General features: G+C 40.1%; 1 protein-coding gene across 5 annotated transcripts in view; it reads right to left on the bottom strand.

Annotated features, from left to right (window-relative positions):
• Positions 1-18,840, bottom strand: part of sec16a (SEC16 homolog A, endoplasmic reticulum export factor) — a 219,458-nt gene that overhangs the window by 47,586 nt on the left and 153,032 nt on the right. For all 5 annotated transcript variants that reach the window (XM_039763857.1, XM_039763859.1, XM_039763860.1 and 2 more), the window contains 2 exons: positions 4,854-4,985; positions 1,028-1,101 (listed from right to left, as the gene is read on the bottom strand). In XM_039763857.1, coding sequence (XP_039619791.1) covers positions 1,028-1,101; positions 4,854-4,985 — 206 coding nt within the window. The remainder of the gene's footprint in view (positions 1-1,027; positions 1,102-4,853; positions 4,986-18,840) is intronic.

The following is an 18,840-nucleotide window of genomic DNA, read 5'->3' as shown; positions in this document are numbered from 1 at the left end:
GTAGGGATGGTATTGGCCTGGTGATGAGCGGTGCCTGGTTTCCTCCAAATGCGACGCCTGGCATTCACACCAAAGAGTTCAATCTTTGTCTCATCAGACCAGAGAATTTTGTTTCTCATGGTCCGAGAGTCCTTCAGGTGCCTTTTGGCAAACTCCAGGCAGGTTGCCATGTGCCTTTTACAAAGGAGTGGCTTCCGTCTGGCCACTCTACCATACAGGCCTGATTGGTGGATTGCTGCAGAGATGGTTGTCCTTCTGGAAGGTTCTCCTCTCTCCACAGAGGACCTCTGATAGAGTGACCATCGGGTTCTTGGTCACCTCCCTGACTAAGGCCCTTATCCCGCGATGGCCAGCTCTAGGAAGAGTCCTGGTGGTTTTGAACTTCTTCCACTTACGGATGATGGAGGCCACTGTGCTAATTGAGACCTTCGATGCAGCAGAAATTTTTCTGTAACCTTCCCCAGATTTGTGCCTCGAGACAATCCTGTCTCGGAGGTCTACAGACAATTCCTTTGACTTCATGCTTGGTTTGTGCTCTGACATGAACTGTCAACTGTGGGACCTTATATAGACAGGTGTGTGCCTTTCCAAATCATGTCCAATCAACTGAATTTACCACAGGTAGACTCCAATTAAGCTGCAGAAACATTTCAAGGATGATCAGGGGAAACAGGATGCACCCAAGCTCAATTTTGAGCTTCGTGGCAAAGGCTGTGAATACTTATGTAGATGTGCTTTCTCAATTTTTTTATTTTTAATAAATTTGCAAAAACCTCAAGTAAACTTTTTTCACATTGTCATTATGGGGTGTTGTGTGTAGAATTCTGGGGAAAAAAATGAATTTAATCTATTTTGGAATAAGGCTGCAACATAACAAAATGTTATGCACTGTGTGTGTATATATGTGTATATGTGTGATATATATATATATATATATATATATATATATATATATATATATATGAATAACAATCAAGTGGTGATTACTTAAAGCTAAAAATAAAAACACTTTTATCTGTGGCTGTACCAGAGGATCATTGTTCTTTTGTCCACTCTGCACTTCTTCTGCTGTAGTACCTTCTTTGGGTTGATCTTCAGGAGCTGTTGAACAAAGGATGGAGGTGAGAAGCAAATACGTTATTACACAATTTATTATGGTCTACTGAAACAGGAGCAGTCTCTTTTGATAGGAGAGGTACCCAATAACTGGACAATCATATACGTGACTCCAGTCTTTGTGAAGGACAACAAAACGTTTATAATTATTAAAGACAAAGAACATTCAGTGAAAGTCCATCCAGTGGTACATATAGAAGAAACTAAAGAATCTATTAAATCAGCAAAAACCATTCAATAAAGTCTGACATATAATGTTACCTTCTATAAAATCTCCCATGTAAAAAATACACAATGTCTTTAACTTCTCTGGGGTTCATTTTTAGTGCTTAAGCTGGTGAAATGGAAAAAAAAAACAATACAATTCCAAAAAAGGCTCATAGAACTCAGCCTAACAGAACTACTTAGGACTTCGTCACAGTCCCAAAAAAAGAGGGGAAGTGAAAAAACTCCAAATAAATTCCATCGACCTAGTTTGTTTAAACTTAATCATCATCTTCTTCTTTGGCTGCTCCCGTTAGGGGTCGCCACAGCGGATCATCTTCTTCCATATCTTTCTGTCCTCTACATTTTGTTCTGTTACACCCATCACCTGCATGTCCTCTCTCACCACATCCAAAAACCTTTGCTTAGGCCTTCCTCTATTCCTCCTCCCTGGCAGCTCTATGCTTAGCATCCTTCTCCCAATATACCCAGCAGTTCTTCTCTGCACATTCTCACCATTCCACTGACCTCGCTCTCATTTACACACATGTATTCTGTCTTGTTCCTACGGACCTTCATTCCTCTCCTCTCTAGAGCATATCTCTACCTCTCCAGGGTCTCCTCAACCTGCTCCCTATTATCGCTAATCACAATGTCATCAGCAAACAGCACAGTCCACGGGGACTCCTGTCTAATCTTGTCTGTCAACCTGTCCATCACCATTGAAAATAAGAAAGGGCTCAGAGCCAATCCCTGATGTAATCCCACCTCCAACTTGAATGCATCCGTCACTCCTACTGCAGACCTCACCATTGTCACATTTCCCTCGTACATATCCTGTACAACTCTTACATACTTCTCTGCCACTCCTGACTTCCTCATACAATACCACAGCTCCTCTCGAGGCACCCTGTCATATGCTTTCTCCATGTCCACAAAGACGCAATGCAGCTCCTTCTGGCCTTCTCTAAACTTCTCCATCAACATCATCAGAGCAAACATTGCATCTGTGGTGTTCTTATTTGGCATGAAACCATACTGCTGGTCACTAATCATCACCTCACTTCTTAACCAAGCTTCCACTACCCTTTCCCATAACTTCATGCTGTGGCTCATCAATTTTATTCCCCTGCAGTTACTGCAGTCCTGCACAACCCCCTTATTCTTAAATATTGGCATCAATACACTCTTCATGCATCCCCTCACTTTCCAAGATTCCATTAAACAATTCTGTTAAAAACGCCAGTGACATCTCTTCTAAACACCTCCATGCTTCCATAGGTATGTCATCAGGACCAACGGCCTTTCCATTTTTCATCCTCTTCATAGCTGTCCTTACTTCCTCCTCTCTAATCATTTGCACTTCCTGATTCACTATCTCTACATCATCCAACCTCTTCCCTCTCTCGTTCTCTACATTCATCATTTGTTTAAACTTAATATACTATATACACAGAATAATGCCATGTAATATAGTGTAACAGCATGGACTCTAGCCACAGTGAAGACAGGTAATAAACAAAAACAGCACCAGTGCCAAAGCTGGAATAGGCAGTGGTATGAGCCGATATGACTATTATTCAGAAGAGCATCAACACTGGGAGATACTTGCTGAGTTGGAGCCTATAAAAAGGCAAACCCACCCTGTGACCATCTTAATGTGGCATATCAAACAGTCATTATAGAGAAAGCAAGATAATTTAAAGATGGAAAAATTTGTAAAAATCCTTTGGGGTACAGCAGGACAGAACCAGGTTTTTTACTACTTCTTCAGGTCCATACAAGGTCATTTGCCTCACCAGATACATAGGCCAACTACCAACAAGAAGTTGGAAGAACTGACATTAGACATCTTGTCACTAGCCCATTAGGGATGCTCAAAGTTTCCCCAGGAAATTCAAGAAAAGGTTCCCCTTCAGAATAACCTCATACAGCTGTCACCACTGGAGAGGTCAAACAGCACATCCACCTGGTTTATGTGCTTGAGGCTGCTGCCTATATGCAGTTAAGGCTGTAGACATGGGGTGCTACAAAGCAGATACAACACAGGAATCTCCATGATAATGAATTCCCCTCCAAAAATATTGGAACAGCAAGGCCAATTAATTTATTGTTTTCTATTCACTGAAGATATTTTTTTGTGTGATTAAAAGATGAATATGAGAAAAAAATGTGATCTTCTGTTCTAGACGTAGAGTAAAATGGAACACCTGTCGCTTGTCATGTTGCAATGCTTTTACTCACTTGTAAAACTGTGTGGTGTGATGCAAATTGTGCTTATGTTCTATGTTGTTTAACATTATCTAGATGTAAATGCCATGGAATAAAAACTGAAACTCTGATTTCTCTTCTAAAATTCACCTTTTGATCTCACATACAAAAGCCTTCAGTACAGAGCAAAAACAAATTAATTGGCTCTGCAGCTTCAATATTTTCAGAGGAACAGTGATAAGAGTACCTGTTGTGAAGGAATGCATTAGTCCTTAAGAGGTTGGCAGCTGAGGAAAAACAGTTTTCCAAAAGAAGCAGTGCAGGAAGTGGGCACCTGCTTTGGTTACTGAATAGGTGTACCTTAACCTGTAAGTCTCTTTGCTTAAAGCAGCTGTCCATGTGCAGATAAGACTGTACATGCAGGGACCTACAAAGTGGCAATATTAAGGAAAAAATCCACAGTATTACACTACCGATTGGCATTGTTGCAAGAAACTCTACAAGTCTTCGGGCTATCCAGAACTGCTATTATAGTCACTGGGAAACTTTTTGAGAGGGAAGAATTGTCTCATTCCACCAACCATTTCACCTTTAACCATCTGGGATCTTGGGGTAGTACCTGCTTCTATTGCAATATTGAATCAGCCTCCTTTAAAAACCTGCTAAATCATTTGGGTCCCTAAGGGGTAGGACCATGTTTTGCTACAAAGTATAAGATGTGGCAGAACAAACAAAAACTAAATTTTTCCACACATTATTACATAATCCTTTCAAAACAGAGCCTAGCTATATGTAAAAGTAATAGTATAAAACAAAATAATCAACACAGTATAATTAATATTATAAAACAAAAGTCAGATTGAATGATTATTCTAAATCAGCTGCATGCAAGTGTGAGTATAGGTGGAAGGGTTATGTGCAATGTATTGGTGCCCTATCCACTGCTATATCCTGCCTTGACCACAGGGCTGCTGTGATAGGTTCTGGCCCTCTGCCACATTCATTTGGATTAGATGGGTTAGAGAATGTGATTTTTTTTTCATATTTACTTTTTAGTTATTAATCATATCCCATTACAATACATTCATTTATATGACCCAAAACAAGTATTTAATTTAACTTTTCACAATAAAGCAAAATATACAAATAAATTATGAAAATATTTGAGTTGTTGTTTTTTTTTTTTTTTTAAGATGATTTTAAAGTATACTTGAAAATGTTGCTTTACAATGGTTTTACTGCAAAAGTTACTGTAGAGTGTTAGGAGCATGGCCCTCATTTAAAAAATAAATAACACATGCATACAGGAATGCATTATATACCTGAAAAATGAACAGGAATAGGCATTGGGGCCAGGGGTGCAAACAAATCTGCTGGAGCTGGGACTGTGTTGCTGAGCTTGGGCCCAACTCCTCCTGGGTTGAGGACATCCACATATCTGCCCCTGCTTCCTGCTGAAAAAATAAGCATGACATAACAGTTAAAGACAACATAACATACATGGATTTCTTAAATAGTTATGTAGTCTTAAAAGTACATTTTGTTTTATTAATGCCCAGTCTCGACTTTACAATGGCTAAAGAAAATATATACACAAAAATGGACTCCACAAGACCTCTGAAGGTGTCTTGTGGCTTCTGGCACAAAGGCATTAGCAGCAGAGCCTTCAAGTCCTGAAAGTTGCAAGGAGGGGCCTTCATGGATCAAACTTGTTTTTTCAGCACATCCCACAGATGCTGATTTGGACTGACATAATATCCTGCTGAAAAGGGTCACTGCCGTTAAAGAATAAAGTTGCCAAGAAAGGATGTAAATGATCTGTAACAATCTTTAGATAGGTGGTGCACACTGTCCTCGCCAGCTTGCCTTTTCCTCATACTGCATTCTTGCTGCAATTTATTTCCCAGGTAAATGATTTATGCAAACACACCTGACCATCCACAACATCTTTACAACAATTGACAAACACGGAATGTAACTTGAACACAACACATCCTACAAATATGAACCTGATTGAAAGAAATAATGATAATCAAATCCTAACACACTACTTCTCTGCTGCGAAACGCGGGTATATACGTGTGTGTATATATCACGATCTACATACTCTCAAATAAACAAGCCACACGCCGTGGCGCAATGGTAGAGGCTTCGCCTTTAGCGCCGATATCCGAGGTTCGATTCCCGAGAGGGGATGCACTGAGTACGTACGCGCGCTTGCCGATTAATTTTACCTTTGCAGCTCCTTGGTTTGAGACGTATGAAAAAATTAACAGATTAACAATGGCCACCATCAGTACTGTGAGCCAACAAGGTGCTGGTGAAAAGTGGGATACTGTTGGCTGAAGAAGGAGAAGAAGAGTTGTGAGACGTGTCCAGAGGCAGGAGGAGAGAAGGAAGGTAAAGAAAGTGGGAACTTCAAATGTTGGCAGTATGATTGGTAAGGAGAGTTAGTAGATATGATGGAGAGAAGGAAGGTTTATATATTGTGCATGCAAGAGACTAAATGGAAGGGGAGTAAGGCCAATTGGATCGGAGGTGGATTCAAATTGTTTTATCATGGTGTGGATGGGAGGAGAAATGGGGTAGGGAACAGTATGTCAAGAATTTTTAGGAGGTAAAAACAGTGTCAGACAGAGTAATGATTATGAAGCTGGAAGTTGGAGGTGCTGATGAATGTTGTTAGTGCATATGCCCCACAAGTTTGGTGTTCGATGGATGAGAAAGAAGATTTCTGGAGTGAGTTGGATGAAGTGATGGACAGTGTACCCAAGGGACAGAAAGTGGTGACTGGCGCGGATTTCAGTGGAAATATTGGTGAAGGGAACTGAGGAGATTAGGAGGTGATGGGTAGGTATGGTGTCAAGGAGAGCAATGAAGAAGTTAAGATGATAGTGGATTTTGCAAAAAGGATGGGCATGGCTGTGGTGAATACGTATATTAACACTAGAATTACCAGAGCCTACGAAAAAACTTGTAGATCTGTCCCACCTTAAATTGCTTTGCACCTCTCTCTCTTTTGTCCTGTAAATGTGTTGATAAGCAGCAAGCAGCCTGCTTTCACATCCCCCACTGCCGCACAGTTTTCTCAGCTCAAGTCTGTTTACCTGCGTGTCAGTTGCTAGGTCAAGCAAAATCACACCTTTTTTAAATACTATATCGTTATTTGAAACACATGCATTTCATGTGTGTTCCGTGTCTACAACAATCCATGTACAGTAAACACATCATTAAAACAGAAAAGTTTTTCATGTTTTATTAATAATTGACAAAATGTAGACATGAAGTGTATAATGTGTTAAGGTTGAATTCCAAATATCAAACAAACACTTTCACAAAAGGTACAAATATAACAGAACAAGTGCGCTTCTATTCAAGAATATAACTGCAGAAAAAGAACACGTTAGGGTGCGACATTGACACAAAGTTACTATGACCGCTTTGGCGGCACAGCAGTATCAACTGTTGACTGGTAATCAAAACTTCTCGGGTTCGATCCCTGACAATCCATCTTGAGAAGTGAGCTGCTTTTATTCTAACTATTTTAGAATAAAAACATACATTTGATTTCACTCTGTAACAGCTGATGTAAATGTATGATACTTATAAAGGTTAGCTTTGTTTTTTTTTTTATTCAGTTTTATTCTCTCATTCACATTCACGATCCAAAAATTGACACTGTAGTTTTCACATAAAGATGCGCTATATCTCTGCAGTCTACTTGTGACTTTATGCTGTAGGAAGTAAATAAATAAACCAAGGTAAATAAGTAAATAACATTCGATCCGGCTCTTATATACAAAGTACAGCAGTGTCAGATTTTTAGGATCGTGAACAGGACTGAGAATAAAACTGAATAAAAAAACAAAAACAAAGCTAACCTTTACAAGTATCATATATTTACACCGGCTGTTACAGACTGAAATCAAATGTATGTTTTTATTCTAAAATAGCAAGAATAAAAGCAGCTCACTTCTCAAAACAGACTCATCGGGGATCGAACCCGTGAAGTTTTGATTACCAGTCAACAGCTGATACCGTTGCATCACTGAAGTGGTTGAAATAAATGTGTGTCAATGTCACACCCTAACATAGGTTCTTTTTCTGCAATTAATGTATATTCTTGAATAGAAGCGCACTTGTTCTGTTATATTTGCACCTTTTGTGAAAGTGTTTATTTGATATTTGGAATTCAAGTTTAACACATTATACACTTCATGTCTACATTTTGTCAATTATTACTAAAACATGAAAAACGATTCTGTTTTAATGATGTGTTTACTTTACATGGATTGTTGTAGACACGGAACACACATTGTAGCCGCCGATGTATAAGGCGAAGTCAGGCACGGGTAAGATGTGTGTCAAAGAAATCTCTCAGTCCAAAAGTTTGTTTTAAAAAAATTTAGTGAAAGTTAAAAGCAAATAATCCACACAAGAATAAAAAGAAAAATAGTTACATACATAGAATAAAGGCAAAAAAAAGAAAAAATGTATCTTCTATAAACTTAGCTTTTCTTAAGAAGCTTTGGTTATTTCTGTACTTAAAGATTATTTATTTCTTCTTCTGTATGCTTTGAACATACGGTTCAACACTTAAATCTTTTATTTTACGAGTTACTTCACACTCAAAAGGCCCAGTAGGCCGTTGCCACATAGACATGTGCCCAGGCTCGGTAACGTGCTCAAGCACGAACGTGAGCACAAACAAGAACACGGTTAAAAAACCATATGCCTCTGTACCTTACACAAGGCGAGGCTAGACACTAACTGGAGAACATTGTTTACTCATAACTGTTAAGAAATGACAGGAAAATACCAACTCAATTCTATTCACAGGGTTTATAGGAACCTCCCATATTTTATGCATTATCATCTAATAAATATTCATTCATTTTATAAAACTAGGAAATGGGCTCTTACACACATGAAAATGCATGTGTTCCAAATAACAACATAGTATTTATAAAAGGTATGATTTTGCTTGACTTTTCACTCTATACAACTCCAAGCAACTGACACGCAGGTAAACAGACTTGAGCTGAGAAAACTGTGCGGTGGTGGGGGATGTGATAGCAGGCTGCTTGCTGCTTATTAACACATTTACAGGACAAAAGTGCGAAGAGATTTAAGGTGGGACGGATCTACGAGTTTTTTCGTAGGCTCTGGTAATTCTAGTGTTAAGGAAGATAAGTCGGTCTTTAACACTAGAATTACCAGAGCCTACGAAAAAACTCGTAATTCCGTCCCACCTTAAACTGCTTCTTAAATCCCTTCACACCTCTCCGCCAGCGCCCTTTGTCTTCTAAGTGTACTGATAAAGAGAAGCTTGGAGCAGCCGGCTATTCCATCCCCCCACCAATTTAGAACGTGCGTGAACTTCTCTCAGCTCATGCCTTGATTGAGTATCTGGGAGTGAAGTGGAGTTTTAGAGTGGAAATAATAGATCGTTGTTTGGAACACACGCATTTCATGTCTGTTCCGTTTCTACAGTAATCTGTGTCAACACATTGTTAAAACAGAAACGTTTTTTATATTCTAGTAGTAGATGACAAAATGTAGGCATAAACTATATAATGTATGAAGACTGAAGTCCAAATAGCAAAGAAACATTTTCACAAGAATAACACAATTGCGCTTTTATTCAAAAATATAACTGCAGAAACAAAAAGCCGCCTTAACATACGACATTGACACCAGTTTATTGTAACTGCCTCTGTGGTTCAATAGACTCAGCACCCGCTTGGGAATCAGGAGGTTACGAGTTCGATCCTGCGCCCCTCCGTTTTGAGAAGTAAACTGCTCTTAGTCTTACTGTTTTAGAATAAAAGTATACATTTGATTTCAGTCTGTAACAGCCGGTGCAATTTATGATCCTCGTAAAGGTTAGCTTTTTTTTTTAAATTCACTTTTCATTCTCTCAGTCGCGTTCAGAATCAATCCATACAACCCCATCTGATACGGCTGTTTTCACTAAAGACGCGCTATAGCTCTGCAGTGTACCACGATGCATACTAACGCCAAACCCCACCCCCCAGCCCCGGGTTCTGACACACAAACGCTGGCGAAGCTGCCTTCTTCGTATCTCACCGTCACTTGCTTTTCTTTTATTCAGTTTTATTGAGTGTTCCTGCCAGTCCCGCATGTTGCTGTATGCTGTTTCTTTTGTACTCCAGGACATGCAGAGGAAAGAATGGTAAAGACCAGTAACTTCGGCGCTATATGCAATCATCAGACACTCCCAATCTGCCTGTGTCGTTCAAACACAGGAACATATATCGGTGTAAAAGTATAACAAAAGTGCACTTTTATTCAAGTGCACTTTTTCCATCGCCTTTTCCTGTAAGAAGCAATGTACACACTTCTCTCTATGCTGTGGTTTCTATTACACACCTGAAAGAAAGAGACAATACATGTGAAAATATCCAGCATACAGCAACATGCAGGGACTGGCAGGAACACTCAATAAAACTTAATAAAAAGAAAATCAAGTGACGGTGAGATACGAAGAAGGCAGCTTTGCCAGCGTCTGTGTGTCAGAACCGGGTGGGAGGGCGTTAGTATGCATCGTGGTACAACGCAGAGCTATAGCGCGTCTGTATTCTGTTTCTTTTGTACTCCGGGGTATGCAGAGGAGAGAACAGTAAAGAGCAGTAAGTTCGGCGCTATATGTAATCATCAGACACTCCCCATCTGCCCGTTGTTTTGTTATACTTTTCAATACTTTTTATACTGCTCAAACGGGCATGCTCAAAAAATACACGTGTAATGCCACGAAACGTGCACGCAGACACTTCATTTCGCAAACAAAACAAGTGCACTTTTATTCAAAACTACCTGTATAACCGAAGAAAAAAGAAAGCAAGTTACAGTCGGCGATTGATACGACAGCTTGCATGGTGCAATGCTAAAAAGTGCAGATTTTCATTCCGTGCCATATAAAATCATCACATTCAAATATTAACAGTTCCCACACACCCAAGGACCGTCCTTCTTACATTTACGACACGTTACTTGTTGCCGTGTACACACCTCTCTGTGCTATGGTTTCTATTACACTGAATGAGTACCTGACACTGTACTTTCTTCCCTGGCTGAAGGTCCCGCATCAGAGAATTTCCAGTTCCTGCATTCATACCCGATCTGACGCTGTTCGTTTTCAAATAATATTGCATTAGTGCGATTATATTTTCACATGTATTGTCTCTTTCTTTCAGGTGTGTAATAGAAACCACAGCATAGAGAGAAGTGTGTACAGTAATCCCTCGCTATATCGCGCTTTGACTTTCGCGGATTTTAAATGTAAGCACATCTAAACATATATCACAGATTTTTCACTGGTTCGCCGCTTTCTGCGGACAATGGGTCTTTTAATTTAGGTTACATGCTTCCTCAGTTTGATTGCCCAGTTGATTTCATACAAGGGACGCTATTGGCGGATGGCTTAGAAGCTACCCAATCAGAGCATGTATTACATATTAACTAAAACTCCTCAATGCTATAAGATATGCTTCCCGCGCTGTGCTTGTTTGCTTCTCTCTATCGTTCTCACTCTCTCTGCCTGACGGAGGGGGTGTGAGCAGAGGGGCTGTTTGCACAGAGGACACGGACGCTCCTCTACAAAATGCCGCTTTATTGTGGTGCTTCTGTATACTTAAAAGCATGTATTGATTTTTTGATTGTTTGCTTTTCTTTAAGAGCGCTCTCTCTGACATTCTCTGCTCCTGACGCGCTCCTTTATGACAGCGCTCCTTTGAAGATAAGATATGTTTGCTTTCTTTTAATTGTGAGAAAGAACTGTCATCTCTGTCTTGTCATGGAGCACAGTTTAAACGTTTGACTAAAGGGCGTTATTTCATGTCTAGAGGGCTCTAATAATGTTAACAGGGTGGGAGAGTTTATAAGGGCTTAAAATATATAAAAATAACCACACAAACATATGGTTTCTACTTCGCGGATTTTCACCTATCGCGGGGGGGGTCTGGAACGCAACCCCCGCGATCGAGGAGGGATTACTGTACATTGCTTCTTACAGGAAAAGGCGATGGAAAAAGTGCACTTGAATAAAAGTGCACTTTTGTTATACTTTTACACCAATATATGTTCCTATGTTTGAACGACACGGGCAGATGGGGAGTGTCTGATGATTGCATATAGCGCCGAAGTTACTGGTCTTTACCATTCTTTCCTCTGCATGTCCTGGAGTACAAAAGAAACAGCATACAGCAACATGCGGGGACTGGCAGGAACACTCAATAAAACTGAATAAAAAGAAAAGCAAGTGACGGTGAGATACGAAGAAGGCAGCTTCGCCAGCGTTTGTGTGTCAGAACCCGGGGAGGGGCTGGGGGTTTGGCGTTAGTATGCATTGTGGTACACTGCAGAGCTATAGCGTCTTTAGTGAAAACAGCCGTGTCAGATGGGGTTGTATGGATTGATTCTGAACGCGACTGAGAGAATGAAAAGTGAATTAAAAAAGCTAACCTTACGAGGATCATAAATTGCACCGGCTGTTACAGACTGAAATCAAATGTATACTTTTATTCTAAAACAGTAAGACTAAGAGCAGTTTACTTCTCAAAACGGAGGGGCGCAGGATCGAACTCGTAACCTCCTGATTCCCAAGCGGGTGCTGAGTCTATTGAACCACAGAGGTAATTACAATAAACTGGTGTCAATGTCGCATGTTAAGGCGGCTTTTGTTTCTGCAGTTATATTTTTTGAATAAAAGCGCAATTGTGTTATTCTTGTGAAAATGTTTCTTTGCTATTTGGACTTCAGTCTTCATACATTATATAGTTTATGCCTACATTTTGTCATCTACTACTAGAATATAAAAAAACGTTTCTGTTTTAACAATGTGTTGACACAGATTACTGTAGAAACGGAACAGACATGAAATGCGTGTGTTCCAAACAACGATCTATTATTTCCACTCTAAAACTCCAATTCACTCCCAGATACTCAATCAAGGCATGAGCTGAGAGAAGTTCGTGCACGTTCTAAATTGGTGGGGGGATGGAATAGCCGGCTGCTCCAAGCTTCTCTTTATCAGCACATTTAGAAGACAAAGGGCGCTGTCGGAGAGATGTGAAGGGATTTAAGAAGTGATTTAAGGTGGGACGGAATTACGAGTTTTTTCGTAGGCTCTGGTAATTCTAGTGTTAAGAAGAGGGAGGAACACAGGGTGATGTACAAGAGTGGAGGAAAATGCACACAGGTAGATTATATCTGATGCAGAAAAAACATTCTGAAAGAGATTGAAGACTGCAAAGTGGTGGCAGGGAAAGTGTAGTTGGACAGCATAGGATGGTGGTCTGTAGGATGATGTTGGAGATCAAGAAGAAGAGGAGGAGAGTAAAGATCAAACAGTGGAAGCTGAAAAAGGAAGACAGCAAGACTGAGTTTAGGGAGGAGGTAAGACAGGTACTGGGTGGCAGTAAAGAGTTGCCAGACAGCTATACAACTATAGTGGAGGTAGTAAGGATAACAGAAAGGTGCTTGGCGTGACATCTGGACAGAGGAAGGAGGAAAAGGAAACCTGGTGGTGGAATGGGGAAGTACAGGAGAGTATACAGAAGAAGATGATAGCGAGGAAGAAGTAGGATAGTCAGAGAGATACAAAAAAGTAGAAAAGGAAATAAGGTGCAAGGTGAAGAGAGATGTGGCGAAGGCTAAAGAAAAGACACATGATGACTTGTATGAGAGGCTGGACACTAAGGAGGAAGAAAATGACCTGTACTAATTAGTTAGACAGAGGGACCAAGCTGGGAAAGATGTGCAGCAGGTTAGGGTGATAAAGGATAAAGATGGAGGGTGTGTTGAGCAGATGGAAACAGTACTTTGAGAGGCTGATGAATGAAGAGAATGAGAAAGAAAGAAGGTTGGATGATGTGAAGATAGTGAATCAGGAAGTGCAATGGATTAGCAAGGAGGAAGTAAAGACAGCTATGAAGAGGATGAAGATGGAGGTGTTTAGAAGAGATGGCAGTGGAGTTTTTGGCCAGATTGTTTAATGGAATCTTGGAAATTGAGAGGATGCCTGAGGAGTGGAGAAGAAGTGTACTGGTACTGATTTTTAAGAATAAGTGAGATGTGCAGATCTGTATTCAGGCTTCATACACATTTTAACAAAAAAAATTCCATGACTTTTCAGTGATTCTAAGGTACATTTCCATGACCATATGTTCTCTGAAATTTCTCTGTAAATTTGAAAACAATAATAAACATGTCAAATTTATCAAAATATTGTTCAACTAAAACTCCTACATAATGTAAAACCTGAAAAACATTATGTAACCCTAACTAACTTAAATGACAAGAAGGCAACAATAAAAAAATAAATAAATACAAATAAGTAAAAGTGTTCAGCAACACCGACATTAACTTCAGAAGGCAGTAGTATCAGTGTGAAAACTGTTCACTGAAAGAAAAGATATTGTTGTTTAAACTACTAACATATTAAACCACTAACTTAATGCTAACAAATGACAGCCTTCTTTCTTTGAATTCCATGAAAATAATCAATACAAACTTTATTGTTTCATTTCTGCAAGCCTTTCATCAATATGCTTTTCAATATTCAGCAGTGATGCTTTGTTTTCTTTTGCAGTCTGGCACAAACTGTTGGATTTAGTGATGAAGGTCAGATTGCTTGTAGCTTCTGCTTTCTCAGCATATTCATCAGCTGATTTCTCGAGGGTGTTAATGTCAGTCACCACCCTAGCCCTCTTCATTTTTAATTAATGCAGTTCATCTGTGATGGTCTTCCGCTTCAACTCAACACCTTTTTCTTAAAGTAAGGAGGCAGTCCAGAAATAAATATAAATGAGCACTTGCATACACCATATGGAAATCTAGCAGCAATTTGGCTGTTGGGAAACATAGCCTGAAATAACTGCCTTGTTTCTACACACAGCTTGCAAGAATAACGAGAATTTGCCACCTTTAGTGCCCACAGTACCTCTGCAGTTAGGGCTTCGTTTCTGGACACAGCGTCTGAAATCTACCCTTGTTTGAAGTTGGATAAAAGGGATGTAGTGCAGCTGGCAGCAGGTGTCAGGTTGGAGACTTTGGGGAAAAGGCCAGTCATAGGGTTAAGAGATGATTCACGCACAGTAGCAGCCTGGAGCTTAGCCCCCTTTGCAAGGCTAATTAGTTGTGCCTCTCTCATGTTCAATATATCAAGCATTTAACTACACAGTTTACATTTCGCATGTCCTGGGTCCTGGTCTTTCTCAAGCCATCCCTTATACTTATCCAAGTGAAGCCATACATTGTAAAATCAGCATTTACCAGGCATTTTGCTACTGAATCTTCTGCGTGCCAGAAAGCAGAAAACTGCATTTCTGACGCTCACAACGCATAGCATACTGAGTTACTACAGACCTGCACAAAAATTTAAGTTGTTAACATATAAAGATGTTTCTTGCTTAATCTTAAAGGAACCATTTACTTCAGGTCTGGCAGGCCAAGAAAAATACAAGAGCGGCATATGCGCAGGATTGTGAGAATGGTTACAGTCAACTCACAGATCACCTCCAAAGACCTGCAAGAACATGTTGCTGCAGATGGTGTATCTGTACATCGTTCTACAATTCAGCACATTTTGCACAAAGAACATCTGTATGGCAGGGTGAGGAGAAAGAAGCCCTTTCTGCATTCACGCCACAAACAGAGTCGCTTGTTATATGCAAATGCTCATTTCGACAAGCCAGATTCATTTTGGAACAAAGTGCAGGGTGGGCCATTTATATGGATACACCTTAATAAAATGGGAATGGTTGGTTATATTAACTTCCTGTTTGTGGCACATTAGTATATGTGAGGGGGGAAACTTTTCAAGATGGGTGGTGACCATGGTGGCCATTTGGATCCAACTTTTGTTTTTTCAATAGGAAGAGGGTCATGTGACACATCAAACTTATTGGGAATTTCACAAGAAAAACAATGGTGTGCTTGGTTTTAACGTAACTTTATTCTTTAATGAGTTATTTACAAGTTTATCTTTGTTTACAGCCATTAACATGTCGCAGAGGTTAACACGTGAGGAGCGTATAGAAATTGTGTTGATGTCTGGTGAACGCAGTAACCGGGTCATTGCAGCAGATTTCAATGCAAGACACCCTACGAGACCACCCATCTCCCATGCTACAGTTAGCAAACTGCTTGCTAAGTTTCGTGAAACTGGTTCAGTGTTGGATTTGCCAAAATGTGGACGCATGAAAACTGTCACTAATGAAGAAACATCAGTGGCTGTCCTAGCTTCATTCAGCAAGAGCCCACAGCGTAGCACTCGCCGCATGTCACTGGAGAGTGGCATTAGTCGAACATCCCTTCGGCGGATATTAGCTACTCACAAATGGCACCCTTACAAACTCCAGCTACTGCAGCATCTCAACGAGGATGACCCAGATCAGCGCACTGAATTTGCAGAATGGGCAAAACAAAAATTGGAACAGGACCCTCAGTTTACGCAGAAGATTTTGTTCATTGATGAGGCAAACTTTTATGTGAATGGTGAAGTTAACAAACAAAACCACCGCTATTGGTCTGACACTAACCCACATTGGATAGATCCCTCCAAGACTGTTGGAACAAAAAAATTGATGTTATAGTGTCCAGCGGATCAGCAAGCGGAAGCAGAGAGCGGATTAGCAAGCGGAAGCAGAGAGGGGATCAGCGAGTTGAAGCAGAGAGGGGATCAGCGAGCGGAAGCACAGAGCAGCGGCGTCTCCCACAGGCACGTAGCCCTTCGCAAACACCTGAGCAAGTTCACCTGAGGTAAAGCCGGCAGCTGACCAGTAAAAATAACCGGCAGTGAGAAATTAAAGTCGATCGCTCAGCGGGTGGTGGAAACTTAAAGCGGCGGTGATTCAGCTGAACACGGAAAGCGCCGAAGCACCTATAAAAACGGCAAAGATGACTTCAACACTTAATGTAAGTTCTATCTGCTCTCTGCCCATCGAGGGCGTTTATATGTTGTGTGTCCTGCAGTATGTACAGCTCAGGTTTTCCGGCCGACAGTGCAGATAGCTTCACCTGCCAAAAATGTTTAGTTAATTTAGAGTTGGTCGGGAAAATACGTGAATTGGAGGACCGCGTTAGGAATCTGATAGCAATTAGGCAAACCGAAAATTGGATTGACTCGGTTTGTTTAGACAATTCGGCTACTTCTGATTCGCTTCAGTCTCTCCAGGTCCCACTGTAGTCAGTCGAGGCGAAATCAGCAGCACCAATTCAGCCACAGGGCGAGTGGGTAACAGTAAGACGGGGTCTAAGAATCCAAAATTTAGTCCCCAGCACCCAGGTCACCAATTCGGACCCAGAACAGGTTCTCAGCTCTCCAGCGCCTGTGGAAACTGAGAATAATAAAGTGCTCATAATTGGCGATTCCATAGTGCGGAATGTTAGAATTCCAAACTATGTTAAACCAGCAGTTAATGTTAAGTGCCTTGCAGGGGCCAAGATTTCTGGCATAAAGGCGCATTGGACCGTGTTGCCGCGATGAAGTATCTACCTTATTGCTGCATGTCGGCACTAATGATATTTATTTACAGCAATCTGAGGTATTAAAGCGAACTTCATCTCTCTATGCACCAAAGCTAAAACAAAATGTCGGAATTTAATTGTATCTGGTCCCTTACCAAGATTATATAGAGGGATGTGATTTATAGCAGATTGCATTCCTTTCACTGCTGGCTAGAAACCTGGTGTGCAAATAAAAGCATAGCATTTGTGAACAATTGGGATGATTTTTGGGAAAGGCCTGGATTTTTCAGAAGAGATGGTCTTCATCCTAACTGGAGGGATCTTATGTATTATCCCAAAATATGGCAGCAAAACTGCCTGGTTGACTGATTAGAGCACCATCCAGGCCGCAGTCATGTGATCTTAAATCACAGGCTGTTGTTTATCCCACCTGTTATTTTCCTGAAGCTGTTACCCATAATCCCTGTTGTGGGGCATCCAGTAAATTTAGTCTTGATACAAACCATAAATTAATTGATAACCAAAAATAAGGTGTATAATTAGACCAAGGGATAAAACCAGACACTCCACCAGGGCATCTGTAATAGAAATTTAATTCAAATTAAAACAAAAATATATCAGCAGTTCAGAAAGAACCATGCAGTTTTAAATGCTGTTTATTGAACATTCGCTCTCTTGGCACTAAAGCTGTTTTGGTAAATGATATATATTAAGTACAAAATCTGATCTGTGTCTTCTTACTGAAACCTGGCTTAGTAAATGTGACACTGTTCCCTAGCTGAGGCGTCACCAGATGGATACTCGTTCCTTCATAAGTCTAGAGATTCTGGTCGAGGAGGAGGCCTTGGAATAATTCATTGTAACAAAATGCAAATCACTCCTAAAAATTTAGGCAACTTTACATCCTTTGAGGCATTCATTTCAAATATTAAAACAGATTCCAACACAATTATAGTGCTAGTCTACAGACCACCAGGGCCATATTCATTGTTCATGACTGAATTTAGCAACCTTCTGTCTGATTTGGCTATAAATTATGATCACGTAGTTCTGATGGGGATTTTAATGTACACATTGATGTGGAAACTGACACTTTTAGCAAATGTTTTACTTATTTGTTAAATTCAGTAGGATTTTGTCAGATTGTCAAAGGTCCAACTCATAATCATAACCATACATTAGATTTAATTATAACTTACAAAGTTGAAATTCAAAATTTAAATATTACTCCATTAAATGTAGTTATTTCCGATCACTTCTTAATTACATTTGATTTAGTTCTGCCCATGCCAGCACTCACAGATTAAAACAAAGACAGTGTGACATCTAGATTGTAATTCTGCTTCAAAATTTATAGATACCTTGAGTAAGTCGAGTGTAATTGTGGAAAACCATTTAGATCAGTTAACATCAAATGTAAACGTGGAAAACAATTTAGATCAGCTAATATCACATTATAATGTGACCTTGAGAGATGCTCTGGACACAGTGGCTCCCCTAAAACAAAAGTGATCAAAGCACATAGAAACTCTCCCTGGTTTAATGAAAATACTCGAGCTCTTAAATTAGAGTGTCGAAAACTGGAGCCAGATGGAGAACAACAAAGCTACATGTCTTTCAAATTGCATGGACAGAGAGTGTTAAAAATATAAAAAGCCCTCTTTAAAGCTCGCTCAGAATACTATTCTACATTAATAGATAGCAATAATAAAAATCCTAGGGTACTTTTAGAGCAGTGGCTAAATTAACAAATGGGAATTCAGATCAACAGTGCAAAATACCAACAGATATTAGCAGTACAGACTTTATGAACTTCTT

The sequence above is a fragment of the Polypterus senegalus genome, chromosome 9 (genome assembly GCF_016835505.1).
Source record: "Polypterus senegalus isolate Bchr_013 chromosome 9, ASM1683550v1, whole genome shotgun sequence".
Taxonomy (NCBI): Eukaryota; Metazoa; Chordata; class Cladistia; order Polypteriformes; family Polypteridae; genus Polypterus; species Polypterus senegalus.
Note: the sequence above shows the minus strand (reverse complement) of the source record. Positions and strands in the feature narration are given on the sequence as shown.